This window comes from Sorex fumeus, unplaced genomic scaffold (assembly GCF_029834395.1).
Source record: "Sorex fumeus unplaced genomic scaffold, SorFum_2.1 ptg000019l, whole genome shotgun sequence".
Taxonomy (NCBI): domain Eukaryota; kingdom Metazoa; phylum Chordata; class Mammalia; order Eulipotyphla; family Soricidae; genus Sorex; species Sorex fumeus.
The window spans coordinates 42,039,188-42,066,702 of record NW_026606076.1 but is presented as its reverse complement, the minus strand read 5'-3'; the positions used below and the strand labels follow the sequence as shown (position 1 = coordinate 42,066,702).

Here is a 27,515-nt window from a genome sequence, read left to right as displayed (position 1 = left end):
GTGGTGGGGAGCGCTTTCCCGAAACACCCCTGACATCACTCCCGGGGAGCTGGTGTGAATCACGGGACTGTGGGTGGCACCGCTGGCATCCCCCGCTCTCCCCCGGGGCCCCGTGGTGCCGTCGGCTCTGAGTCACGGGTCCCTAGGAGTGCACGAACCAGTGGAGGAGGGGAGGTGAGAGCGGGTTCAGTTCTCGCTCTAAGCCAACTTGGCAAGTGCCAGGGTCTAGAGCACCCAGGAGGAGACAGGAGGTGGCCACCAGGATGCCCCCTATCTCCTCCCCTAATCTAGCCCAAGGCCAGCTGATGGCCAGGGCTGTGTTCTCTGTGTTCTCTGCCCCGCCCCCCCCCCCCCCCTTCTTCCACACACTCATCTCCAGGACCTGCATGCAGTCCAGGGGCCGAACAGCAGGGGGCAGTGTTCCTGGTTCCTGTCTCCAGGGAAGGTACCCCCCTACCCAGTTCCAGTAGGCAGGCACCCGCAACCCACATGCCCCCTTTCCTCCCGCCCCCTGAGAAGCAGCCACGTGACTGGTCGCGCTCAGCAGAAAGGAGAAGTCACCTCCGAAGTGGAAGATTCATTCCAAAGCCGGTTGTGTGTGTGTGAGTGTGTCGGTGGGGGCAGACACCCACCCAGCCACCCATCTCTCGCCTTCCTCCTGGCCCGGCCACCATGCACCCGTGGGCTGCCATCACCGGCCTCTTGGTCCTCGTGACAGGTATGTGGCTGGGAGCCGCGAGGGGCTTTGCAGGGAGGTGGGCAAGTGACAAATGAGGGCGAAGGAATTTTTTTTTTTTGGTGGGGTGAAGGGGGGTGTGTGTGCACACAAGTTGTGCTCACTTCTTACTCCTGGCTCTGTGCTCCGGAATTACTCCTGGTGGGTTTTGGGGGACCCTATGGGATGCCAAGGATTGAACCCTGGTCGGCCGTGTGCACGGCAGACGCCTTCCCCGCTGTAGTATTATTCCGGACCTACGGGGATGAATTTCTTGCTCTGATGAAGTTTGCTTCAAGGCTGTGGCTGAAAAAAATCTCTGGTTCGGGGTGGGGGGGGCATGTCTGCCGTGTTTAGTTGGGATCCTGATGCCACTTGCGTTTAATTGGGAAAAGGGGCTGATGTTCATGACCTCAGGGGGTGAAAAACTAGAAAGGGAGAAGGGACTGGGAGGGATGGGTGGAAAGTCGGGAACCTTATTCCTGGGACCCGTCTGTGATTTATTATCTCTTGGACCATGGGCAACGGTTAGCTTCCAAAGCAAAGTCGGTTTCATTTAGAAACTTTGTATCCATGGAGGGAGAACACTGAGGAATTGATATCATCCGGGATAGAAAAACAAATCAGTTTGTTCGCAGACTTGGGAGGGAGAAAAGGGAACACTGAGTGCAGAAGAGATAGAACCAGGGCTTGGGCGCTGGCCTTGCAGGTGGCTGGCCCGTTTGAGCTCCAACACTGCGTGAGAGTGATCCCCAAGCACTGTCAGCAGGAGTCCCTGAGCACTGTCAGATGTGGCATCAAACAGACAAAAAAAATAGTGGAAGGGTGTGTGTGGAAGATCCTTCTTGATTTAACTTTTCCCATTTTAAAAATGAGCTGTTTTCCTTTGTTAATTGAAACCTAAGCTGAGGTGTGGAAAGCCCAGGGCTCAGAGCGGACATTTGTGCCTTGCAGGCATGCCGCCCTGGGTTAAATCCCTGGTACTTTGAAATTAAAAAAAATTTTTTTCCCCTTGGGGCTTGAGTGATAACACAGGAGATAGGACACTTACCTTCCACACAGCTGGCCAGATTTCAATCCCTGACTCCCCTGGCTCCCTGAGCACAGAGCCAGGAGTAACCCCTAAGCATAGCCAGTGTGACCCCCCCCCATTATTTTTTCCATCAGGGAAAGTAATTTTTTTTTTTTTTTTGGTCTCACCTGGCATTGCACAGGGCTTACTCTTGGCTCTGCGGCTCTGCACTCAGGAAATACTCCTGGCAGTGCTCGGGAGACTATGGGATGCTGGGAATCGAACCCAGGTTGGCCACATGCAAGGCAAAGCCCTACCCATTGTGTTAATTGCTTTAGCCCAAGGGAAACTAATCTTAAGGGGCTAGAGAGAGGGTTCAGAGGTTAAGACCCTTGCCCAGCTATAGCTGGAACAATGAATGCTTTAAGTCTTGGCCCTACCTATCCCCCTGAGTACCACCAGGGGTCACTGCTGTGCACAGAGAATGGAGTAACCCCTGAGCACTGCCAGGTGTATCCCCGAACCTTGGGTTGGATCCCTGGAACTTGAAATTTAACAAAAAAAATTTTTTCCCTTGGGGCTGGAGTGATAACACAGCAGATAGGACACCTACCTTACAATCTCTATACTTTAAGATCAGGGAGATACAGTTCGGGTACAAGCCTTGCACATAGCCAACCTGGGTTAAATCCCTAACACCTCTATTAGGACCCCTTGGAGTCCCACCACGAGTGATTCCTGAGCACAGAGTCAGGAGTTGGCCCTGAGCAGCGCCGGCTGTGGCCCCCAAAACAAAACAATAAGAACAAAATAAAAGAGCCAAAGAGTCCCAGCCAGATCCTGTCTTCTTGGAGGTAACATGGGGCACTTCCCAAACTCACAGGCACCCGCATCCCCCCCGCCCTGTCAGGGAAGGGGTGAGCCTCAGAGCTTTGGGGGAGCTTCCTGATGGTGTTTGGTGAGACAGATGTACCCCCAGAGAGTGCTTCCTTCTTGGTGAAGTGGCACCAGTCGGCCAGTCGGCCAGTCAGCCCGTGGCTGCCTTGGCTTCCAGTTTCAGGTTCCTTGGGACAAGCAACTCAGGAACTTTTTTTTTTCCCCCTTGGGTGCAATACTCGGGCATGGGGGATGGGGGGGCAACTCCTGAGTCAGTGCTCAGTGTTCCACAGCGATGCTCAGGGGAACTGTGTAGTTCAGGGGAACCATGCAGTGGTTGGAATTCCAAAGTGATGAACGTTGAAGAAGGGGGTGCTGCTTAGATGGGGGGGGGGGGTGGCATCATTCAGAGCCCGTAATGAGCTCTCAAGCTCCTTAGCAACCTGGCTAACATGGGCTTAATCCCCATGATAATGACCTTCAGTCTGTTTTTTTTTCTTTTTGGGTCACATCCGGCAATGCTCAGGGGTTACTCCTGGCTCTGCACTCAGGAATTACTCCTGGTGGTGCTCGGGAGACCCTATGGGAAGCTGGGTCTCTGCGTGTGGTCCGCTGTGTGCAAGGCAAACGCCCTCCCAGCTGTGCTGTCGCTCCAGCCCTGCTTCAGCTTGTTTTCCCAGAGCTAGTTTCCAATTCTATGTTGGCTTCTGCCTTCCAGCCAACATTTTGTTGTTGTTGTTGATTATGGTTTTATTTATTTTTTTGGTTTGGTTCTGTGCTCAGGGATCCTAGTGCACTTGGGGGACACTATGGGGTGCCGGGGATTGAACTTGGGTCAGCTGCATGTGAAGCAAAGCGCCTTATCCTCTGGACTATTGCTCCAGCTCCAATAGTGGTTGGGTTTTTCTTTTTTTGGGGGGGGTGGTGGTTATTGTTTGTTTGAGCCCCCCGGTGGTGCTCAGGACTCACTCCTGTCTCTCTGTTCCTGGATAAACCTGGGTTGGCCTCATGTCTTCCCTACTGTCCTGGCCAACAAGTCTTGATGGCCTTATTTTTTTAATAATTATGCTTTTTTTGCTTTTCTGTCATACCCGGAGATGCACAGGGTCTGCTCCTGGCTCTGCACTCAGGCATTCCTCGTGGCGGTGCTTGGGGATCCTGTGGGATGCCTGGAATTGAACCTGGGTCAGCTGTGTGCAAAGCAAACGCTCTATCCTCTGTGCTATCGCTCCAGCCCCACAATGGCCTGATTTTATTTCAATTTGGATTTGGGGCTGTCCCCAGGGACCCTCACTCAGGGAAGCTCCCACAAGCTGGGCACTTGTCCCCAAGGGCCTGACCTCAGTTTCTATTCTGCTTGCAGATGCCACCATGGCTGCGATCGTGGTCTCGGGGGTGACGGGGCATCCCGTCACACTGCCCTGCACCTACTCCACGGCCGGCGGGTTGGTCACCACCACCATGTGCTGGGGCCGAGGGTCCTGCCCCTCCTCCCAGTGCTCAGACACCCTCATCTGGACCGACGGCTCCCGCGTGACCTCCCGGAAGTCGCCTCGCTACAAGCTGAAGGGCAGAATCCCCGAGGGGAACGTGTCTCTCACCATCGAGGACACCATCCTGACTGATAGTGGCCTCTACTGCTGCCGCATCGAGCACCGGGGCTGGTTCAATGACCAGAAAATCGTCTTCTCCCTGGAGTTAAGACCCCGTGAGTGAAGCTTCAGCCGGTCCACTCTGGGACCCTGCGGGATGCCGTGGATCAAACCTGGGTCGGCTGCATGTAGGGCACCTACCTCTCCACTGTCCTGTTGCCCCAGGCATTCCACTTTCGGTTCTGAAGAATTTCACAAATTCCCCACACCAGATGGTGAAATGTCCTCATGGGTCTTCGTGGAAGGATTTTTTTTTTTTTTGCCTCTTGGGTCACACCCGGCGATGCACAGGGATGACTCCTGGCCCTGCTCTCAGGAATTACTCCTGCAGTGCTCGGGGGACCTTATGGGATGCTGGGGATCGAACCCGGGTCGACCGCATGCAAGGCAAATGCTCTCCCCACTGTGCTATGACTCCAGCCCCGATTTCTTGGTTTTCCGATGCTTTTCCTATCTAATTTCTTCCATTCGGACCTTGTTGGCTATCAAAGTTAATACCCGGGGCCTTAATATGCTTTATCTCTGTTTGGGGAGAGACAAGCAATTCCTTTTTTTTCTTTTTGCTTTTTTTTAATTAAGAGGAACTTAATTTAGTTGCTGTTTCCCACCCATGGCCCTGGGGCTCATTTCCCTTATGGAGGGAGGGCTGAGATTATGTCCGCTCTAAGGTAGAAACTAGCTGACTTGCAGGATCTATATCTAGGAGACGATTTAGGGAAGCCCAGAGCAGCTGGGACCCCGAGTGTGCTCCAGACATCCCTGGAGGGTGGGGCTGGTGGGGGAGGGGTGGAAATGTCAGAATTCTGGACCTGGCTGTAACTGTTTTATTTTAATTAAAAAGTTTTTCTTGGGGCTGGAGCAATAGCACAGTGGGTAGGGCGTTTGCCTTGCATGCAGCCAACCCAGGTTCGATTCTCAGCATCCCATATGGTCCCCTGAGCACTGCCAGGGGTGATTCCTGAGTGCAGAGCGAGGAGTAACCCCTGTGCGTTGCCAGGTGTGACCCCAAAAAAGCAAAAAGGAAAAAAATTTTTTTCCGGCTTTTTGGGTCACAACAGCAATGCTCCGGGGGTTACTCCTGGCTCTGCAATCAGGAATCGCTCCTGGTGGGCTTAGGGGCCCCAGTGGAATGTGGGGGATCAAACCCAGGCTGACCGTGTGTAAGGCAAACTCCCTACCCATTGTGCTATGGCTCTGACCCTATTTAGCTGTTTTATTTTGGAGAGAAAGGGTCTGGGCTACACCTGACAGTGCTTTTTGCTGCTCGGGCCCCCCGGGGTCAATGCTGGCAAAGTTGGAGGGACCACGTGGTGATGGGGATGGAGCCAGGATGGGCCACATGAAAGGCTGGGCAGAGCCTTAGACCTCTGGACACTCTCCTTCCCAGTCTTGGCTGGGGTTTGAATTTTTTTTTTTTTTGCAGGGGTGGTGTTGGGAAGGGGCTCCTCCTTCCACACCTGGTCAGTGCTCAGGGCTGACTCCTGGCTCTGCACTTAGGGATCACTCCTGGCGGTGCTTGGGGGACCCTATGGAGTGCTGGGGATCGTACCCAGGCTGGTCGTGAGCAAATGCCCTCCCTGCTATGCTACGGGTCTGTCTTGAATCCTGCCCTTAGCCTCCAACCACTCGCAGACCAGGACCAGCAGATGGAACCCCAGCCAGGACAGATCGCAACTGTTTCGGTTTCCCAGATACCTGTCCTTTTGGGAAGTAGGTGGGCAGAGAGAGGCCATGGCCCTGAGGCAGTAAGTGAGGTTTGGGAAGTGGAACAGGCTCCCAGAGATGAGCTCGGAAAAGGAGTTACTGCCCACGGCCCAGCGCTCCCCCCCAAAGGCCTCTATGACAGGCATCTCTCCCTCTCTCTCTCTGTCTCTGTCTCTCTCTCTGTCTCTGTCTCGCTGTCTCTTTCTGTTTCTCTGTCTCTCTGTTTCTCTCTGTCTCTCTATCTCTGTCTCTCTATGTCTCTCTCTCTCTCTCTGTCTCTCTCCCTCCCTCCCCTTTTTGGGGCTTTGTGGTTTGCAATACAGATACTGAAACGTTATTATGTATATCCCTTTACCTCCCTTAACACTCTGTTCTCGCCCAGTGATCATTTCCAACTATCTCTCAGACTGTTTCTTTTGCTCCCATCTTCCCCTTTCATTTAGGTCATTAATCCTGGCAGTGCTCAGAGGGGACTCCTGTCCCGCCCCGGGGGTGCTCAGGGACCCTGTGGTGCTAGATAGGGAACCTGCAGTGTGCACCTTCCAGCCCTTCCCACCGCCTGACCCTCCCCCCCCCAACTCTCCCTTTCCATAAAATTTATTTCTTAGCTTTTCTCCCTGTCTCCTCCGGAAGTTCCTTCCTGCTAGATAAGCAGAACCGCAGAACCCTGACAAACACCGGGGTTTTTTTTTTTTTTTTTTTTTTTGCTTTTTGAGTCACACTTGGCAATGCTCAGGGGTTACTCCTGGCTCTGCACTCAGGAATCATTCCTGGTGGTGCTCAGGGGACCCTATGGAATGCTGGAAATTGAACCTGAGTTAGCCATGTGCAAGACAAACGCCCTACCTATCGTGCTATCACTCCAGCCTCTCCTTTTTTTGGGGGGGGGGGGGGTTGGCTGTATCCATTGTGGCTCAGGGCTCCGGGGACCCTATGGTATATCAGGGATCGAACCCGGGTCTGCTGCCTGTAAAGCAAGAGACTGTAAAGTAAGAGCTTTGGCCCCAGGATTTTTCATCAAATGCTACTTTGGCCAGACCGGGAGATTGGACTTGATTGTAATTCTAGCTTTTCTAGGGCCAGTCCTGAGATTATCCAGGGTGGTGGCCGTGGTTCTCTAAACACTGGGAAGACACACAATTAGTCCTTCTTATTCTCTCCCTCTTGCCCCTCTGTCTCCTTAAGCTGATGATACCAGGTTGGTCTCCTCCTTTTAGAGAGACCCAGTGAAGACTAAAATTAAATTTTTTTCCGGGGGTGGGGGAGGGCCCCCAAAATGGTACTTGGGGCTGACTCCTGACTGTGCTCAGGTCGGGTTCAGGAGACCCTATGCCAGGATTGAACCCAGGTTAGCCGCGTGCAAGGCCAAGCTGTTGCTCAGGACAGATTGGTTTTATTTCTTTTATTATTATTTTTTCTTTTTGGGTCACACCCAGTGATGCACAGGGGTGCTCTGGCTCTGCACTCAGGAATGACTCCTGGCCGTGCTCAGGGGACCATATGGGATGCTGGGGATTGAACCCAGGTCGGCCGCGTGCAAGGCAAATGCCCTGACCACTGTGCTATCCTAGTTTTATTTATTTATTCAGTAAAGGTCCATGTGAAGGGAACCAAGGGGATGGAGCTGAATGCTGTTTTTGTAGTGAATTAATTTGGCTATGGGGCCATACCCAGTGATGCACTGGGCTGACTCCTGGCTCGGTGCTCAGGGGCCCCGGATGGGCTGGCGGGGGATTAAACCCGGTTCCTTGCAAGGCCCGGGGCCCTCCCCACTGCCCTGTGGCTCGGAACCCCAAATGCTGTTTACTTGGTAACATGAATCTTTCTTCCCCTCCTACCTGGAGGAGGAGCACCCCAAACGCTCAGGGGTGACTCCTGACTTTGCACTCAGCAGTGACTCCTGGTGGTGCTCGGGATGCTGGGAATCGAACCCTGCTCCTCCCGGCTGGACTATCATTCCTGCCCCGCCCCGCCTCTGACCTGTCCCTCAGCCCTCTAGGTTTGTGCATCCAGGCAAGCCCAAGTGCCTCTCGGAGACCTCAGCTGCTTCCTGTTGAGGGGGGCGTGGAGCTGGGCGGGGGTCTGTGCCCGTTCCCGCCCACTCACGAGACTCACGGGGCGTCAGGCTGGCACCACCTGCCTGGCTCACTCTGCCCCTCCCCTGTTGACCCCGGCAGGGCCCTTCAGCACCCCCGCAGTCCCCAGGCTCACCACCTCGGCTCCTACAACGCTGGCGCCCTCGCGGACCCTCCCCCGGCCAGGTAAACCGCGCGCGCATCCCCGCATCCCTACATCCCTGCTTTCCGGCATCCCCGCTCCTCCTCCTGCCGGACAAAGGGGGAGGGCTCAGAGCCCCGCCAAGGGCCTCGTCCACCCTACCTGCATGGGGAGGGGGGGTCCAGAGGCAGAACAGCGTCCCACTGGCTTACAATTCCTGTGATTTGTTGGGGGGATGGGGCGAGGTGAGACCTGGAGGTGCTGGGGGGAGGGGGAACAGGGACTCGTCAGTGGTAGGGGTTGGCCACGTGTTGGGAAAAGTGCCTTAATAACTTCTGTCCTATCTCTGACCCTAAGGGGGGGGGGCCCACTTTTATTTATTTATTTATTTTTGCTTTTTTTGGGGGGGTCACACCCAGCCATGCTCAGGGGTTATTCCTGGCTCTGCACTCAGGAATCACTCCTGGCAGGTGCTCAGGGGACCCGATGGGGTGCAGGGGATTAAACCCGGGTTGGGCGTTTGCAAGGCAAACGTCCTCCCCGCTGGACTATCGCTCCAGTCCCGGGCCCAGTTTTAAACACCACGTTCCCATCCCTCAGTCTGATCGTGGCATGTTCAGATGGACCCTCTGTCTGCGTCACTGGTTAGAATCTCGTCTGATGCCCTTACATGCCTCATTAGCTTATTGACTCTCCACAGCAGCGTGGGATTTTCAAGGATTAAAAAGGAATTTTCAGTGAGAAGGCTGGGACTGGAGGGACAGTATAGTGGGGAGGGTGTTTGCCTTTGAACACAGCTGACCTAGGATCGATCCCTGGCATCTCATAGGGTCCCCCTCAAGCGCTACCAGGAGGTCAGGTTCAGCCCTGAAGTTAGTTTTATTTATTTCTTTTTAAATTTTTGCTCTTTTGGGTCACACCCGGCGATGCACAGGGGTTACTCCTGGCTCATGCACTCAGGAATTACTCCTGACGGTGCTCGGGGGACCATATGGGATGCTGGGAATCGAATCAAGGTTGACCGCATGCAAGGCAAATGCCTTACCCGCTATGCTATTGCTCCAGCCCTCCTGAGGTTAGTTTTAAATTTTTAATTTTCTTTTCCTTTTTGGGTTACACCAGGCGATGCTCAGGGGTTCCTCCTGGCTCTGCACTCAGGAATTACTCCTGGCGGTGCTGGGGGGAGAGGGGTGGACCCTATGAGATGCTGGGGATTGAACCTTGGTCGGCTGCGTGCCAGGCAAATGCCCTTCCTGATCGACTCTCGCTCCAGCCCCCAATTTCAAATTTCAAATCTTTTTGTTGTATCTTGCCCTCACGGCAAAGCCTGGCACGCTCCTCATGACATATTTGTTATTTCAAAAAACAGTAACAAGTCTCACAATTTGTTGTGAGACATTACTGGTGCCCGCTCGAGCAAATAGATGAACAACGGGAGGACAGTGACAGTGACAGTTGTTGTTGTTGTTGGTTCTGTTGCTCCTGGCTCAGGGATCACTCTTGGTAGTGCACAGGGGATCCTAATGGGGTGCTGAGAATCGAACCCAGGTAGGTCCTGCCCAAGGCAGGAGTCCTGCCCGAGGTACTGTCCCTGGCCCAGAGTGTCAGGTTTTAGGGGCCATCTTGATACACACACAGCCTTGGTGGGGCTTCTTCTATGGCATATCAGAACCCCCTGCCTTCTTGTTCCTCATCCTCTGGGATGAGCCCCCCCAGAGAGACGCTTTCTCCCGCTTTTTCTTTTTTTTTTTCTCAGATAAGGCCAGGGCATAGGGCAGAGTGCAGAGGGTAGTGGGGAGTTGTGCCCCCCAGTTCTCCCAGAGGGAGGGGCCAGGGACCGCTGGGAATATGCAGTATGTAGGAGGGCAGTGGACAGAGCCCTTCTCCAGGACTCAGCAATGTCCATGCTAGGGGACCTCTAAGTTTCCCAAGTGCGGGCATTTGGTGTGAAGTTTCACCCACCCTCCGTCTCAAACCTGCCCCTCCCAGTCCCCCCAATGCTGACCCCTGCGGGTGAGCCCTCCAGGGAGAGGGCGGGGGTCTGGAGCGGCCATGCGCAGCTAGGAGGTGAGGACAGGGCATGCAGGAGGAGAGGGGACCAGCCTGTCCTTCCCTGGTCCCCGGCCTCTCTCAGACTCCATCAGCTCATCCCCAAGGCTGTCCTGTTTCCTGTCCCGGTCTTTTTTTTTTTTCCATTTTGGGTCATACCTGGCGATGCACAGGGGTTACTCCTGGCTCTGCACTCAGGAATTACCCTTGGTGGTGCTCAGGGGGCCATATGGGATGCTGGGAATCGAACCTGGGTTGGCCGCGTGCAAGGCAAATGCCCTACCCGCTGTGCTATTGCTCCAGCCCCTCCTGTCCTGGTCTTTGGTCTCTGTCCTGTTTCCTGTCGTGGTCTCTGGCCATGAGCGTCCAGGAGCAGAGTCGGGCTCCCAGCGACAGTGCTCTGAGCTTGGCCGAGGTTCATCTGGAACTCAGGCCAGGCCTGTGCACTGCCCACCCTCTCCCTGCGAAGTTGAGCCAACACATATCTCCAGATCACTGATGTCCGAAGGGACACCTCCAGCCTGGCACCCACCAGCAGCGCCCCTTTGGCCTAGGAATGCCCAAAAGGAGCATGAGCGATAGTCCACCGGGGAGGGCGTTGGCCTTCCATGCAGCCGACCCAGGTTCGGTCTCTGGCATCCCATAGGGTCACCCCCGACCACCGCCAGGAGTGATTCCTGTGTGCAGAGCCAGGAGTAACCCCTGAGCCTCTCCAGGTGTGACTCTTTCCCCCCCAAAAATAATAAATAGAAATAGCCAAAGATGCTGCATATCCCAACGGGAAAAGCAAACGGTGAAGGGGCTGGAGCTATGAAGTATAGCAGGGAGGGTGTTTGTCTTACATGTGGATTGGGTCCCAGCACCGCATATGGTCCCCTGAGCCCCACCAGGAGTGATGTCCTGAATGCAGAGCCAGGAGTAAGCCCTGAGCACCGCTGGGGGTGTGGCCCCCAAGCCCGTAAAAAAAAAAAAAAAAGCAAACAGTGGATTTATAAAGACCTAGTGGGACGGGTAGAACACTAGCATATTTTTTTAAATTTTATTTTTTAATATTTTTTAATGGGCTAGAGCGATAGCACAGTGGGTAGGGCGTTTGCTTTGTTCGTGCCAACCCGGGTTTGATTCCTCCATCCCTCTCTGAGAGCCTGGCAAGCTACCGAGAGTATCCTACCCGCGCGACAAAGCCTGGCAAGCTCCCCGTGGCGTATTCGATATGCCAAAAACAGTAACAACAAGTCTTGCAATGAAGACATTACTGGTGCCTGCTTGAGCAAATCGATGTACAACAGGAGGACAGTGCTACAGTGCTAATATTTTGCAATGAATCACCGGGAGATACAGTTACAGACTTACAAACTTCCATGATTATGTTTCAGTCATACAATGATCGAGTACCCGTCCCTCCACCCATGCCCATTCTCCACCACCAAAGTTCCCAGTATCCCTCCCACCACCCCCACCCCATCCCCCCGTGCCTCTGTGGCAGGCACATTCCCTTTTACTTTCTCTTTTTGGGTGTTATGGTTTGCAATACAGGTGGCCACAGAACAGGGTTTTTTGTTTTGTTTTGGTTTTGGTTGGTTTTGGGGCCATACCTGGTAATGCGCAGGACCATTTGGGATACCGGAGATCAAATCCATGTTGGCAGGTGCGCTACCCATTGTACTATCTTTCTGGCCCCTGGAGTTTTCCAGTTAGTTGTGGGATGAAGATGAGCTTTCCTGGAGATGTGTGTGTTCAACAAGGAGGGAACAGGAGTCGCTCTGCCCTAGTGGGTACCGAGATGGACTGTGTGGCCAAGGCCAGGATTTCAAAGCCGTACAAGTCTGTGAGAAAAACCACTTACTGGAGAATTCATTGACTTGGCCCTTGACCCCGGGTTTGTGCTTGAGAAGGCTGACAGACATCGGTGTCAGGGTTGGGGGGGACGTGCACCGGTGACTCAGCCTTGCATGTGGTTTCCTGGATTGCAGTGAGGGGGAATTGCAGCGGTGTGGGAGGAAGCGGGTGGTTTCTAGGACCCCGTGGCGTTCCGGGTCGGGGCACAGGCTCACAGAGCTTATGAGTGAGCTCTGGGGTGCACATTCACTGGGGTGCAGTTCACCCTGCTATTGCCCCATGCTCCCCACCCCTGGGTGTGCTCAGGGAACCCTCTGGGATGCCGGGAATCGAACCAGCATGGCGAGCGCCCTGTTCTGTACTCTCCAGGCCCAAGTAAATATACAGTTTTTACAGTTCTTCAAATAAGGTCTGGAGGCTGAAGCGACAGCACAGAGGGAAGGGCATTTGCCTTGCGCGTGGCCAACCTGGGCTCAATCCGCGGCATCCCAGAGGGTCCTCCGAGCACCACCAGGAGTGATTCCTGAGTACAGAGCTAGGTGGGACCCCTGAGCATCACCAGGTGTGACCCAAAAAGCCAAAACATAAAAAAATTTAAAAAACAAAACAAGATCTGGTTTATAGCCGTATCAGTAAGGCTTTGAAGCTACAGCCGGGGCCTGGAGCAGTAGTACAGCGGGGAGGGCATTTGCCTTGCACGTGCCCGACCCGAGTTCGATTCCCAGCATCCCATAGGGTCCCCCAAGCACCACCAGGAGTAATTCCTGAGTGCAGAGCCAGGAGTCAGCCCTGAGCATCACCGGGTGTGACCCCCCCCCCCCCCAAAGAAGAAATTACAGCCATACCTCACACAGAACAGACCATCTCTCTGCACAGCTCAGAACCAGGGTACGTTTTTTGCCACCCCTTAATAGCACAAGTGACTGTGAATCCCCGGTCTGTGAGGGAGTCATCCCAGAGTCTCCTTGGGATTCGCACAGCCCTCATAGATGATGGCTTTACACTCAGGAATCACTCCTGGCGGTGCTCTGGGACCCCTACGGGATTCCGGGGACTGAACCCCAGATGGCTGTGTGCCAGACAAACTCCCTCCCCACTGTACATTGACCCCAGCCCCCTGCTCTTAAATCTTTAGGGTCTGATGCTTACAAACTCGGAACCCTTCCTTGCAGTGTGAGGAGGAGGTGTTCTTAAACTATAGAAGAGTATAGCAGATGATAGCAAATGTTTAATAAATAGAACAACGAAAGCAGATTTGTTAGGTAACATTAGTGGGGCTCAGGGGATCACATGGGGTGCCAGGGACCGGACCCCCGTGGGCAACCGTGTGTAAGGCAAGTGCCTTAGCCCCTGTTACTGTCTCTGATGCCCCTGGGCTCTGAGAGCTGGTGCAGAGGTAGGAGTTGGGATCTCTAGGGCCCCCAGGAAATGTGGCGGCAGAGTGGGCCGCTCCCCTGCAGTGGGGGAAGTTGCCCGGTTTCTGGGCGGGGGCGGGAGGGGGACAGCCAGCTGAGAGACCCGAACCTCAGTGGGAGAGGACAGAGGGTCCAGAGTCCAGGCAGCCCCCCGCGTGGGTGGTGGTGAATCATTACCCCATGAAGACATCCGGACACTGTGTCATCCTCACGAGAACTCCGGGAACCGGGCATGGGGAGGTGGGGGGTGGGAAGGAATGCAGATGAAGAGGTGCAGGGGGCAGGACACCCCCCCCCCCACCATGGGTCTGTTCTGTGCCAGTGAACGCTCACTCAGCCGGATAAATGCCCCCAGGGGGTGGGGGGTTGGGGCAGAGGTGTGCTGTGTAGGTCGTGTATATTCAGGGGTTCCTGGGACTATAAAAGATGCAGGTGACATATACACAGATACTGTTGTTTCTTTGTTTTATTTTTAAAAATTTTATTGATTTATTATTTATTTTTGAATGAATCACTGTGAGGTGCAGTTGCAGACTTATAAACCTTCGTGCTTACGTTTCAGTCATACAACAATGATTGAGTGCCCATTGTTTGTTGTTTGTTGGTTGGTGATGCCCAGCTGTGTCCAGGGCTTCTAAGGGCCCCCCACTTGCCCTACGACTTCTCCACCCCCACAGCTGGTAAAAGTTTGGGGATTGGACTTCAATCCTGGCATGGCACTCAGGGATCACTCCTGGCAGTGCTGGGCGGAGTGGGGGTGGGGTGGGGGAGAGCTCCTATAGGATCGCACTGTAGCACTGTCCTCCCGTTGTTCATCGGTTTGCTCGAGCGGGCCCAGTAACTTCTCCGTTGTGAGACTTGTTGTTAATTGTGTTTGGCATAGCGACTACGCCACGGGGAGCTTGCCAGGCTCTGCCGTGCGGGCGAGATACTCTCGGTAGCTTGCCAGGCTCTCCGAGAGGGGCGGAGGAATTGAACTCGGGTCGGCCGTGTCGGCCTGTACAAGGCAAACGCCCTACCCGCTGTGCTATCGCTCCAGCCCACGGCCATACCATCCTGAGTGCACCCGATCTCGTCTGATCTCCTATAGGATGCTGGGGACTAAACTCAGCTCGGCTTTGTGCAAGAGAAGCAAGAGCCCTATCCACTGCATTGCTGTCCCCTCCCCCCCCACAGTTGATATTTAATAATGATAAGCACAGGCTGTTATTGGTTTTGTTTTTTTTTTTTTAATTTTTAATTTATTGAATCACCATGAGAACAGCCACAAAGCCTTTCAGTTTAAGTCTCGGTCGGTCAGACAGTGATCAAACACCCATCCCTTCACCAGTGCACATTTCCCATCACCAAGAACCCCAGTATACCCCCCCCCAACCCCTCTCTGTGCCCGTGTGGCAGATTTCCAATTGACCTTCTCTCTAAGTTGATCACATTCAATATTACGACAAATGATCCGCCATTATTATTTGGAATTTCCCCCAACAATCAGACCTGCCAAAAAGACATCTTAAATCATTTGTTTTCTGTTGCTGATTATGAAGCGCATATGATGTCCATATGATTTTGGATTTTTGATATTTTAGTAATAAGTCTGGAGGGATTACTGAGCACAGGCTGTATTGTTACACGGTTCACAGCGTCTTAGAAATCCGCTTTGTTCCTGAGATGCCCGCCTGGCTATGCAAAGCCTCAGATCCTTTCAATATATTTGGGTTTGGGTTTCGTTCTTTTTTGGGGGGGGATGGACATGGGGTGGGGGTATCCATATTCAGCAGTGCTCAGGCGCTGTTCCTGGCTCTGTGCTCAGAAGTACCCCCGGGCAGTGTTAAGGGGACCCTGTGTGGTGTGGGGGATTCAAACCCTCCTGACCACATTCCCCACCAGCGCCCTCCCTGCTGTGCCATTTCTTGCCCATCGCCCCAACTTTTCTAAGTGGGCATCATTTTATGTGGGGGTGTGTGTGAGGGGCCATACCCAGCAGTGCTCAGGGCTGACTCCTGGCTCTGTGCTCAGGGATCACTCCTGGCAGACACGGGGACCCTATGGGGTGCCGGGGATTAAATCGGGCTGCCGTGTGTGTGTGTGTGTGTGTGTGTGTGTGTGTGTGTGTGTCCTCCCCGCTGTACTCTCTCTCTTTCCCTCTCCCCTCTCTCCTGATCTCCTCTCTCCGTCCAACTCTCTCTGTCTCTCTGTCTCTGTCTGTCTCTGTCTGTCTGTCTGTCTCTCTCTCTCTCTCTCACCCCCTCGATCCCCCTCTCTCTATCCCCCCAACTTTGGGTGAGGAATTGGGCCCGTGAGCGCGTGCCTGTAGGGGGCTGGCTGGTCACTTCCTGACGGGAATTCTGGGGCAGTTCCTTGTTGTTGTTTTGACTTCTGGGCTCAGCCTTGTGTTTTCTCCAGCTTGCTTCTGTGCCCGGGGACTACAATGCTTCGCTTCTTTTCATTCCAGTAACTAGCCCGGCTAGTCCAGCCACTACTCGGACGCCCAGGCCCGAGCTACAGCCTTCCACCTGGCAGGAGCCCAGCCCCGCACCCCCCACCAGCTCCCCGTCACCCTCCTGCCTTCCAGGTAACTCCTCTTCCCAGGCGGCACTCTCAGGGGCGTCCTGGGTGGGCCCACCCGAGGGGTCCTCTGGATGATGACAGGTGACCTCTGCCCGGTCACCCGGAAGACCTTTTGCAGGCCCGAAGATGGGGCTGGGGTACCCGCAGTGGGACTCCCAGGGGTTAGCACTGGGCCTTGAGCATATGCCTGTTGCTGTTGTGGCCTAAGGGGGTTCACGCTGAGCCCCCAGGATGCTTGTGGGGCCACGAGGATCTGGAGCCCAGGGCCTGTGAGGGTGCCTGGTCGGTGCCTTGGCAGTCCAGTGTCCACTCAGGATGTCCACTGGGGGGCCTGGGGACTGGCCAGTGTGGCCCTTGCCTGGTGCAGTCTTGGTTCAAAGATGTGGCTCAGTTCTGGTTCCCTTGGGGTCAGATGCGGCAAAAACCCAAGTAGAACTTTTGCTTTTTTTGGGGGGAGGGGTCACACCCGGCGATGCACAGGGGTTACTCCTGGCTCTTCACTCAGGAATTACTCCTGGTGGTACTCAGGGGACCATATGGGATGCTGGGAATCGAACCCGGGTCACCGTGTGCAAGGCAAATACCCTCCCCTCTGTGCTATCACTCTAGCACCCCCTGGTGCAGCTTTTGGGGTCCCGAGTGAGCCATTCCCTGCTGTCTGTTCCATCCTGGGTTTCTGCGCCCCTGTGACGCAGCTCAGGGACGCTTCTTTGGGGGGAGTGGGGCGGTGGGCACCAAACCTGGTGGCATTCAGGGTTTCCTCCTGGCTCTGCGCTTGGATCCCTCCTCTGGACCCGGTGGGGTGCCAGGGATTAAGCCTGGATCAGCTCAGGCATGTGCCAGGCCAGCACCCTCCACACCTCCAGCCTTTTTTTTTTTTAATTTCTTTCTTCTTTCTGGTTTTTGGGCCACACAGGCAGTGTTCAGAACGAACTCCTGGCTCTGTGCTCAGGGAGGACTCTTGGATCTGTGCTCAGGGATCACTCGTGGTGGGTCTCTGGGGATTGAACCCAGTTGACCGCATGCAAGGCAAACAGCCCCCACCCCACCCCCGCTGTACGCTGTACTCTCTCGCTACTCACTGTGCTTTCACTCTGGCTTCCCCTCAGAGACTTTTTTTTTTTTTTTGCTTTTGGGTCACACTCGGCGATGCACAGGGGTTACTCCTGGCTCATGCACTGAGGAATTACTCCTGGCTGTGCTCGGGGAACCATATGGGATGCTGGGAATTGAACCCGGGTCGGCCACATGCAAGGCAAACGCCCTTCCCGTTGTGCTATCGCTCCAGCCCCTCAAAAGCTCCTTGAGGCAGGCCAGTCATCAACACGGGGGACCGAAGCCCCCACCCCACCCCCCAGCCTTTCCTAACGCCCTTAGGCCCCCCTCGAGGGGAGTGAGTGGCTAAGGGCCTGCACCCCACCCACCCCACCTTCGCCTCCCTGTCATGCCCCTTTCCTGGAAGCAGATCTGGGGGTGCAGGCAGACCAGAGTGACATTCACGGTGATCAGACCGTGGTGACATTTGGTGTCGAGAGTGGAATTCCTTGGCAGGCGCTTGAAAAGACAGTGAGAAGAGATGATGGTTCCCAGGCGGCAGCCGCAGGGTTGTGGGATCAGGAGGAGCCTGAGATATGGTGACTTGCGCAGAGCTTTCTAGAACAGGTGTGGTCGTGTCCCACCCACCCTCACCCCCCCACGAGGGTTGGCTGCAGGGGCAGACCCCCCAAGCCTGGCTGAGTCACTGACGCCCTCCCATAGCAAGGCTGGGACAAATGAGTGTGTGACTGCAGCCCCATTTCCTGTGGCAGTGGTGGGTTCCGTGAAACCGCCCCCCACAATCTTCTCGAGGCTTTTTTTGGGGGGGGCGGGTGCACACTTGACGATGCTCAGGGATTCCTCCTGGCTCTGCACTCAGGATCACTCCTGGTGGTACTTGGGGGACCCCTGTGGGATGCCAGGAATGGAACCCGGGTTGTGCAAGGCAAACACCCTCCCTGCTGTCCTATCTGCAGCCCCGGAGCTGGTTCTGATGGGTGTCCACCTCGGGGAGCCCCGAGACTGGGCTTTGGAGAGAGGCGGCCCCCTGCCCTCAGCATCCCCCTGACTCCTCCGGACTTGTCCTTGTGCCTGAGAAAGGGCTGTGTGTTGACTGAGGTGCCGCTCCTCGGCCCTCTGACACCCCTAGGTCAGGCCACCAGCAACTGTCCCGTCCTCCCCTCCCTGTGCCCTTGAGGTCCAGCATCTGTGGGAGGTGAGGGGCGTGATTCGTGGTACCTGGGGACCCCCACAAACCCAGGGTGGGGGCGTCTTGTCTTCCTGTGTCAGGACAAGGGTCACTGTCCTACTTACATGGGTATAAACCTCGGCCATGCCACCACGTGTGTGTGTGTGTGTGTACGTGTGAGTGTGAGTGTGTGTGTGTGAGAATGTGAGAGTATGTGAGTATGTGAGTGTGTGTGTGTGTGTGTGCACATCAGGTACCCCATCGCAATGCCATTACTAAATAGACTCCCATCCCTGCACTTCCTGCTACCCTCTAAGTCCTGCCCAGCCACCCAGGCAGACTGGACTGTGCATGTGGCCTGCAGGGACATCAGGATCACAGACGGTTTAGTCTAAAAAAAAAAAAGAGGCATTGAGTGGCAACCATGTTTGGTCTATAGTCTACTTTCAGCATGCATCTCCCATCCTGGGAGGATCCTCCCAATACCCTTTATTTGGTGCTCCCTTCTCTACCTGAGATGCCTTCTCCCCCAGCATGTTCGACTGGCCTCCAAGCCATGGAGTGAACCTCCTGGTACTTATCTGGCTATTCTTGGGTGTTAGTCTCCTATTTTGTTACTTTATGTTCCCCAGATGAATGCAATCTTTCTATGTCTGTCCCTCTCTTTCTGACTCATTTCGCTTAGCATGATGCTTTCCATGTAGTACCACTTGTATGTAAATTTCATGACTTCATCCTTTCTAACAGCTACATAGTACCCCATTGTGTAGATGTACCAAAGTTTCTTTTGCAAACCACAGCACTCAAAAGGAGAGAGAGAACAAAAGGGAATGCTCTGCCACAGAGGCAGGGTGGGATGGGGGGGGGGTGTGGGGTGGGAGGGACACTGGGATCAGTGGTGGTGGAGAATGGGCACTGGTGGAGGATGGGTACTTGATCATTGTATAACTGAAACCCAAGCACAAAAGTTTGTAAGTCTACAACTGTACCTCATGGTGTTTCACTAGTAAAAATTAAAAAAAAAAAAACACCCAGGGTCTGGCCCTTGTGCATGATGGGATATAGACGTGGAGGCGGCCCACGGCCCATCTGCTTGTGTGACCTGGGACTGATGCTGTACATGTCCAAAGTGCCTTGGTTAGGGACAAGGTTTTTCCCCCATGTGGCCCCTTAAAGTGCTTTTGGGAGCCAGAGCCTCAGTGCAGCTGGGAGGGCACTCACTTGCCTGGCCCGAGCATCGCCAACTGTGACCCCTAAGTGCAGAACCCAGGGAAGCCCTGAGCATCGCCAGCTGTGGCCCCCAAACAAAAGAAAAACCACCCCCAAAAGTGGTCACAAGGGCCCAAGGCGGAAGCGCGGTGGTTATGTGAAAGTGAGTTGGCTGGGTGGTCATGGTGTGGCCGTAGGGCGTGTGGGTGCTCGGGACGGCCACTGCAGACCTGTGGTAGTGAGGGCTGCGTGGGGTGAGGCTGGGGGACACAAGTGGGGACCTGGAATGGGGGGAGGGGGAGGAGGGATCTTGGGGGCTGGAGTGATAGCACAGTGGGGAAGGCGTTTTCCCCTAGCATGTGCAGCTGTTTCCCCTTGTACATGGCTGACCCGGGTTCGATCCCTGGCATCCCATAGGGTTAATTATCCAATTAAATTTTCAAAATTCAGCTATAGCACAGCGGGTAGGGCATTTGCCTTGCGTGCGGCCGACCTGGCTGACCCAGGTTCGATTCCTCCGCCCCTCTCGGAGAGCCCAGCAAGCTACCAAGAGTATCTCGCCCGCGCGGCAAAGCCTGGCAAGCTCCCCGTGATGGATTTGACATGCCAAACACAGTAACAACAAGTCTCAAAATGGAGACGTTACTGGGCCTGCTCGAGCAAATCGATGAACAACAGGAGAACAGTCTCTTGAACTGGAGCAATAGCACAGCGGGTAGAGTGTTTGCCTTGCACACGGCTGACCCAGGTTCGGTCCCCGAGCACTGCTAGGAGTAATTCCTGAGTGCAGAGCCAGGAGTAACCCCTGTGCGTCGCCAGGTATAACCCAAAAAGGAAAAACAAAAAATCTCTCAAAACTCTTTGGGTCAGAATCTCGGCCCAGCATCCTGAAACATAGGTGGGTCCTTCCAGCTATTTTTTTCACCCCCTGCAGAATATGATTCAGCTTTTCATTTTTACATCTTTTATTTTTTTTGAGAGGGGGAGGGGGTCACTCCTGGCTGTGATTCTTTGCCACCTGTTTTGGCTGTCGGCCACTGCAGAAGCTTTAGGCAGTGTTTGGTGTGTCTCTGCCTTTGTTTTTGCCACAAAGATAGCACAGCGGGGAGGGCTCTGGCCTTGCACGCAGTCGACCCAGGTTCGATCCTCGACATCCCCATAGGGTCCTCCCCCAAGCACCACCAGGAGTGATCCCTGAGCATCGCCAGTTGTGACCCCTAAACAAAAAAACAAAAATATATATATTATAAAAGAAGTTAAGCCTAGTTGGCAAGACAGTATAGCAATAGCCTGGCTGATTTAATTTGCCCCTGCAACAATGTGGCAATTCTTGGCCTTGATCACTGACACTCAGATCCTGCCTCTCAGTCAGCCCTGGAAGGCAGCTCGGCTGGTCTGGGTGTCTGCAGAGAGAAAGCCTACAAAGTGAGGCTTGTCTGTCATCCTCATGCATTTTCCCTGATGTTTCGAGCAGATGGGAATGGCACGGACGTGGTGACGCAGACGTGGGACGACGCCTGGCGTGAGAATCAGACGGTGAGTATGTCACTGCCTCTTCATTCGCCCTGGGCTTGTCCTGAGCGCACCAGGCCCACGGCTAGCCTGCCTGACGACAAGCGTCATGTGTTGTTGGAAAGGGAAGGAAGTCAGTGCAGGGGCTCCTCCCCAGGGCTCTTAGGCTCATCCCTGGAGCTCTAGGTGGGCCAGTGCCTTGGGGAGGCCTGAGAAAGAGGTATTTTGTATCACTCCCACCATGCATGCTGGATAGAGATTTTTGTCCTGGATTTAAAACAAAACAGAATGTGTGTGTGTGTGTGTGTGTGTGTGTGTGTGTGTGTGTGTGTGAGTTTTAGGTAAAACATGTCCGGAAGGGGCTAGAGCAAGGCCCACCCAGGTTCAATCACCGGCATCCCATAGGCTCCCCGGAGCACCGCCAGGAGTAATTCCTGAGCACAGAGCCAGGAGTAACCCATGTGCATCACCGGGTGTGACCCAAAAAGATAAGAAAAAAAAACACAGCCATGTTGGGAACTGAGAGGGCAGCAAGGTCTGGCACCTGCGCTTGGTCCAGGTCTACCCTGAGCATCGCTGGGTGGGGCCCCAGACCCAAAAGAGAAACGTATCGCAGGAGGTTTGGCCTAAAACCACACTTTCATTTCTGAGTGTCAGCGATGCATAAAGGAAAACAGAAGTCACGTAGAGCCCCGGTATCTGGAAGTAACCTGTTAAAACAGTTTTCTAGAACAAAAGAGTGTTTAGGGGGGTGGGGGTGGCTGGTGGAGGCTCCCAGGGCCATTTCTGGTCATACGCGGTTTTGTTATTTTGGGTTTTTGTCCATACCTGGTGATGCTCAGAGGTTACTCCTGGCGGTGTTCAGGGGCCCCTATGGGATGCCGGGCATGGAACTCTGGTTGGCAGCGTGCACGGCAAATGCCCTCCTCGCTGGACTATCTCTCCAGGCCCCCTGTTGATACTTGCATTTTACTTGGGGCAGGGGAGGAGGAGCTGGGAGGGCGAAGATGCAACCTGGTGGTGCTCAGGGCTGACTCTTGGCTCTGTGCTCACGGCTGACTCCTGGCACCGTGCTCAGGGTTGACTCCTGGTTCTGTGCTCAGGGCTGATTCCTGGCACTGCGCTCAGGGGATCACTCCTAATGGGACTTGGGGATTCTATGCAGTGCCGGGGAGCAAACCAGAGTTGGCTGGGTGCAAGCCTAGCACCTTAACTCCTGTGCTCTCTCTCGACCCTCCTGGTGATAGGATACGTGACCTTCTGGGCGTGGCCTGCTGGGGTTGGGTGGGATGGGGGCTCCCTCAAGAAGCTAGCAGGAGAAACAGGGTCCAGAGGAGACCCTCGGCGATGTACTTCCCACCGTAACCAGTTGCCATCTGCTCCTGACTGTGTTCTTAGCTCACGTCGCTGGCCCAGAACCCATGGAAGGTGACCAGCAGGGGACTCTACATTGGCCTCTCCATCACAGCAGCGGTGCTGGTCACCATTCTGGTGGTCCTGGTCACTAAGAGTAAGTCCTTGTAAGCCTTGAGCCCACCTGGGGCCTGAGATGGCAGCTCCCTGGGGCTCCGGGCAGCGGCCCTGGCTCTCTCTCTCTCTCTCTCTCTCTCTCTCTCTCTCTCTCTCTCTCTCTCTCTCCCTCCCTCCCTCCCTCCCCCCATCCCTTTTCTCTTCTTCTTGGGCTTGTGAAGAGCAAAGGGGAGGATAAGAGAGATGGGGATTCTCTAGCGGAACACAGGACCATGAGGCTTGGGTAGACAGGGTCAGGTGTCAGCCTTGCCCAGTGCCCTGTTCCGGCCCTCCCCTCCCCTCCCCTCCCCTCCCCTCCCCTCCCCTGATCCTCTCCCCACAATGGAGCGGAGGGCAGTGGAGGGAATAGGGCAGGTTTCCCCTCCTGGGTCACCCATAATGGGGTACAGGCGGTGGGGTGTGAGGCAGTCTAACAGCACCCACAGGCAGCAGAGACATGGGGGTGAGGGCAGACATTAGCACTTTGACTGGCCAAAGGGACCCACACATCCCTAACCCCCACCTCCCACTGGTTTTTTGGTTTGGAGGGATGTTTGTTTGTTTGTTTGTTTGTTTGCTTTTGGGGTCATACCTGGTGATGCTCAGGGGTTCCTCCTGGCTATGTACTCAGGGATCACTCTGGCAGTGCTCAAAGGACCCTATTGGATGCCTGGGGGTCAAACTAGGGTCGACCACATGCAAGTCAAACCCCCTACCCGCTGTCCTATCCCTGTGACCCCTCTGTTCGCTTGAAAGACCTTGTTTGAAGAGACCTTCCAGAACCTTCCATTGACCCACTTCCTTTTCTTTTCCCCAATGCAGAGCACTTGCTCCTGAGGAGGAAGCAGCAGCAGCTGAGGTAGGTGGGGCTGGTTGCACCTCGGGGTCTGGCCAGCTGCCACCCAGGGAGGTTCCTCAGTGCCTCTCTTCATCCTTGTCTTACCCTCTGTGCCCGAAGCTCTCCCAGAGGTGCTCCCAGTCCTCAGCACTTCCTGTTTCATTTCCTGGGCACCCACCCAGTCGATCCTCATGCACGGGGAGAGAAGCGTTCGCCTCTTTCCTCACGGAACTTTCCAGAGTCTCCTTCAGTGCTTAGGGTGGGGATGTGAGTGGAAGGTCTGGGGTCTGCCAGAGAAGTCAGCAGGGAGACCACCACAGGGTCTGTTTGTCTGTCTGCGAGCCTGCCTGTCTGTCTCTCTGTCTCTCTGTCTCTCTCTTTCATACACACACATGCTCTCAAACTCGACTCACACTTACACATTCACACGAATACACTCACTCACTTGCATGCACATCTATGCAATACGATAGTATTCACAATCTGACACTCACATTCATTCATACCTGTACTCACACTCACATTCTCACGCGCACTCCCGTGTATGCTCACCACACTCACACTTTTCTCATACACTCACACACTCCTACACGCACTCACGTTACCTAGTCACTCTCATGCACTCATGTTTATACACACCACGTTCAGTCCTGTACACGCTCACACACACTCACACCCACTCACTCATACACTCACTCCCAGTACTCAGATACTCACTGTCATTCACTCTTGTACACATCGCATTTGCAGTCTTAATGTACTCTCACACTGACACACTCCTACACATTCATAGACACACTTATAACACCAATACACTCACTCTCACACACTTACATATACCAGTCTTAGAGACTCTCACACATGCTCACATATTCTCACACACTCATTCACATCATGCACACACTCACACATGTATATATACTCACAATACTAACTCTCTCTCTGGGGAAAAGCAACTTTGGGACTGATGGTCCATCCATTCCCTGTGAACTGTTTTTTTTGGGGGGGGTCACACCTGGCGATGCAAAGGGGTTACTCTTGGCTCTGCACTCAGGAATTACCGCTGGCAGTGCTCAGGGGACCCTATGGGATGCTGGGAATTGAACCCGGGTCGGCTGTGTGCAAGGCAAGCGCCCTACCTGCTGTGCTATTGCTCAGCCCCCCGCCCCCGCCCCGTGAACTTTTAAAATTTTATTTATATATTTTATATTTAAAATTATCTTTGGGGGTTTTGGGCCACACCTAGTGATGCTCAAGGGGTTCCTCCTGGCTCTGCATTCAGGAATTACTCCTGGTGGTGCTTGGGGGACCCTATGGGATGCCGGAGATTCAACCTGGGTCAGCTGCATACAAGCTGCATACCCCCTTCCCACTGGACTATTGCTCCAGCCTCTTAAAGGTCCACTTTGAAGCACGTGCTTATCCGGGAACCTACTCCAGAGAAGGCTGTCAAATAGAAATAAGCAAAAATGCAAAACCCAACCCCCACAATGCAGAGAGCAAACATTTCCCAGTGATGTCATCGGGATCCGAGGGCTCGGACCCTAGGCTCCTCCAGAGCTAATGGCATTACACCAGGGCCAAACATTGGGCTTTTTAACTATTGGTCATTAAGTGAATTAAATTTAATTCGTCGGACACTGCCATCATCCATGACTATGCTAATTACTGACCGAGGTATTGCATCATTATTACAATCATTGTTACATAAATGATGTTATAAGTACCACCGCCAGTGATGGTCCTTTACTCAGTCATTGACTTTGTAATGATTGGTCATCGAATTAAGGACCTTGAAGCCCAGATGGTGACTATGGCGCAGTGTTCTGGGCGGGTTGAGCTTAGGGAGAGTCACCAGCCGCCAACTGTCACATTCTGACTGTGGTGTGTGCTAGGCCCCATGCCCCAGAGCATGCTAGTGAGAAGGGTGGCAGTGTGACGCCTTGGTTCTGCTCCCACATTTGATCGCCTGCACCCCTCGAAGACAGGAAGTAGGTCACTAACCGGGCTTAAGAATCTGCTTCATTGCAGGCATGGGAGGGGGTGCTGGAGCCATAGTCCAGCGGGGAGGGGTTGACCTTGCATGTTGCTGACCCAGGTTGAATCTCCAACATCCCATAGTGTTAAAAAAAAAAAAGGATCTCTTTGAGGGGCCAAAGCAATAGATAGCACAGCGAGGAGGACATCCATCTTACACAGCCAATCTGGTTCCATCCCCGGCACCCCATAGAGTCCCCCAAGTAGCGCCAGGAGTAATTTCTGAGTGCAGAGCCAGGAGGAACCCCTGAGCATCACTGGGTGTGACCCCAAAAGAAAGAAAAATGAAAGAAGAGTAAAAAAAGGAATGAAAGAGAGAAAAAGAAAGAAAAGAAAAGAGAAAGAAAGAAAGAAAGAAAAGAAAAGAAAAGAAAGAAAAGTTAAGGGCCTAGAGCAATAGTACAGTGGGGAGGGCATTTGCCTCGCATGTGGCCGACCCAGGTTTGATCCCTGGTATCCCATAGGGTTTTTGATCCAAAAAGGTAATTAACCCCTGGGTATCACTGGTGTGACCCCAAAACAACAAAGAATCTGCCTGAAGGCTGTTAGACACCAACCCAGAACACGCACCTCGACTTTGTCACCCCAACTAAACTCAGGCTAGTTTCTCCGCTGGGCATCCGGGCTGGGTCTGAGACCTGTCTCTGTAACCAGTGTCATCGGATGTAATTTGATGACATGCGGCGGTTGCGGCTATGGAGTCTGGCCTGAGATGTGGCTCATACTTGGATGCCCTGTTGGGAGGCGTGTACCACTGGTGGCTCACACTATTTTTTTTTCTGGGGGGGTGCAGGGGGGCCCACACCCAGCGGTGGCCAGGCTGACTGCTGGCTCTGTATGCAGGGCCCTACTACCTGACAGGGCGCTACTACCACACGTGGTACCAGGGATCGAACCTGGGTTAGCTGAGTGCAAAGCAAATGCCCTACCTGCTGTACTATCGCTCTGGCTCCTCATCTTTTTAATTAATTAATTAATTAATTAATTTTTTGCTTTTTGGGTCACACCCGGCGATGCTCAGAGCTTACTCCTGGTTCTGCACTCGGGAATTACTCTTGGCGGTGCTCGGGGGACCCTATGGGATGCCGGGGATCGAACCCAAGTCACCTGTGTGCAAGGCAAACGTCTTCCCCACAGACTATCACTCTGGCCCCCACATTAAGGTTTTTTGTTTTATTTTATTTGGGCGCCACGTCCAGCAGTGCTCATAGCTGACTGCTGGCTCTGCACTTGGGGATCAGAACTCTTGGCAGTGCTCAGGGGGGCCCTATGGGATGCCAGGGATTGAACCCAGGTTGGCTGCATGCTCAGCGAGCGCCCTCCCCACCGTGCTATGGCTCTGGCTCCTGACCATCTGTTTCTCTCTGCAGCATGGTGACCCTGCACAGCCCCCCGATGACAGCCTTGCAGAGCGCGGCTGCGGCTCGGGTCCGAGCGGAAGACAATATCTACACAGTGGAGGACAACCCCTACGTCGTGGACTAGGCCAGGCCCCGTGGACTCCGGCAACCCCCTCCTCGGGCCCCCCCATGCCGTTCTAATCCACACACCCTGCGGTGTGGGACCCCAAAGGAGAGTCACGAGCACAGTCCCCACGCCTGGAAACCGAGGCACCACACTTCCACACACTCCTGCGGGAAGCGGAACGTTCTGGAACTGTAGATTCACTTTAGACACTCCTCTTCCACCCCCCACATCCCTTTAGAGCCCCCTTTTGAGGAGAGAGGCAAGGAACTTTCAGTTTGGGTACCCCTGCACATCCATCTGGCTGTGGGGGACTGGAGACCCCCTGGGAAGCATTTCAAGATTCCCCGTGTTTTTTTCATTTTGCATCTTCAGGAATTAACATCTGGGAGGGTCTCCCTCTTTTTTTTTTTTTTTATTTCCCTCTGGTTTCTGAGAGGGCACAGAGATGGGCTCACTGGACCTTGAGCTGTGGGCGATGTCACGGTGATGAGCAGCTGGGCCCCTCCTGGACCTGGAAGCAGGGGGTGTGTCTCTCTTTCTGGAATCTGCCTGGACCAAGTGCCTGGAAGGACCAAGCAGATCCTGGGAGTGGGAAGAGGGGGCAGGCAGGGACAGCATCAATGACACTGTGATCGCTGATCCTTTGTGCTGTGTCCTGGGTGTTTGTAGGCACGC

At 54.2% G+C, this 27,515-nt stretch overlaps 1 protein-coding gene across 1 annotated transcript; it reads left to right on the top strand.

Annotated features, from left to right (window-relative positions):
- The first annotated feature begins 672 nt into the window (after nucleotides 1-672).
- On the top strand, nucleotides 673-26,872 carry HAVCR1 (hepatitis A virus cellular receptor 1). The gene is made up of 7 exons (XM_056113050.1): nucleotides 673-718; nucleotides 3,967-4,311; nucleotides 15,929-16,048; nucleotides 20,952-21,013; nucleotides 22,388-22,499; nucleotides 23,321-23,357; nucleotides 26,744-26,872. The coding sequence occupies exons 1-7, from the start codon at nucleotides 673-675 to the stop codon at nucleotides 26,856-26,858; spliced, it is 837 nt and encodes a 278-aa protein (XP_055969025.1). The 3' UTR covers nucleotides 26,859-26,872.
- Nucleotides 26,873-27,515: the final 643 nt, after the last annotated feature.

Excerpts from the sequence above, each read along its gene's own strand:
- HAVCR1 (XM_056113050.1), top strand. The coding sequence starts at position 673 with ATGCACCCGTGGGCTGCCATCACCGGCCTCTTGGTCCTCGTGACAG. Across the intron at positions 719-3,966 it reads CCTCTTGGTCCTCGTGACAG|ATGCCACCATGGCTGCGATC; the intron begins GTATGTGGCTGG and ends TTCTGCTTGCAG. Across the intron at positions 16,049-20,951 it reads GTCACCCTCCTGCCTTCCAG|ATGGGAATGGCACGGACGTG; the intron begins GTAACTCCTCTT and ends TGTTTCGAGCAG.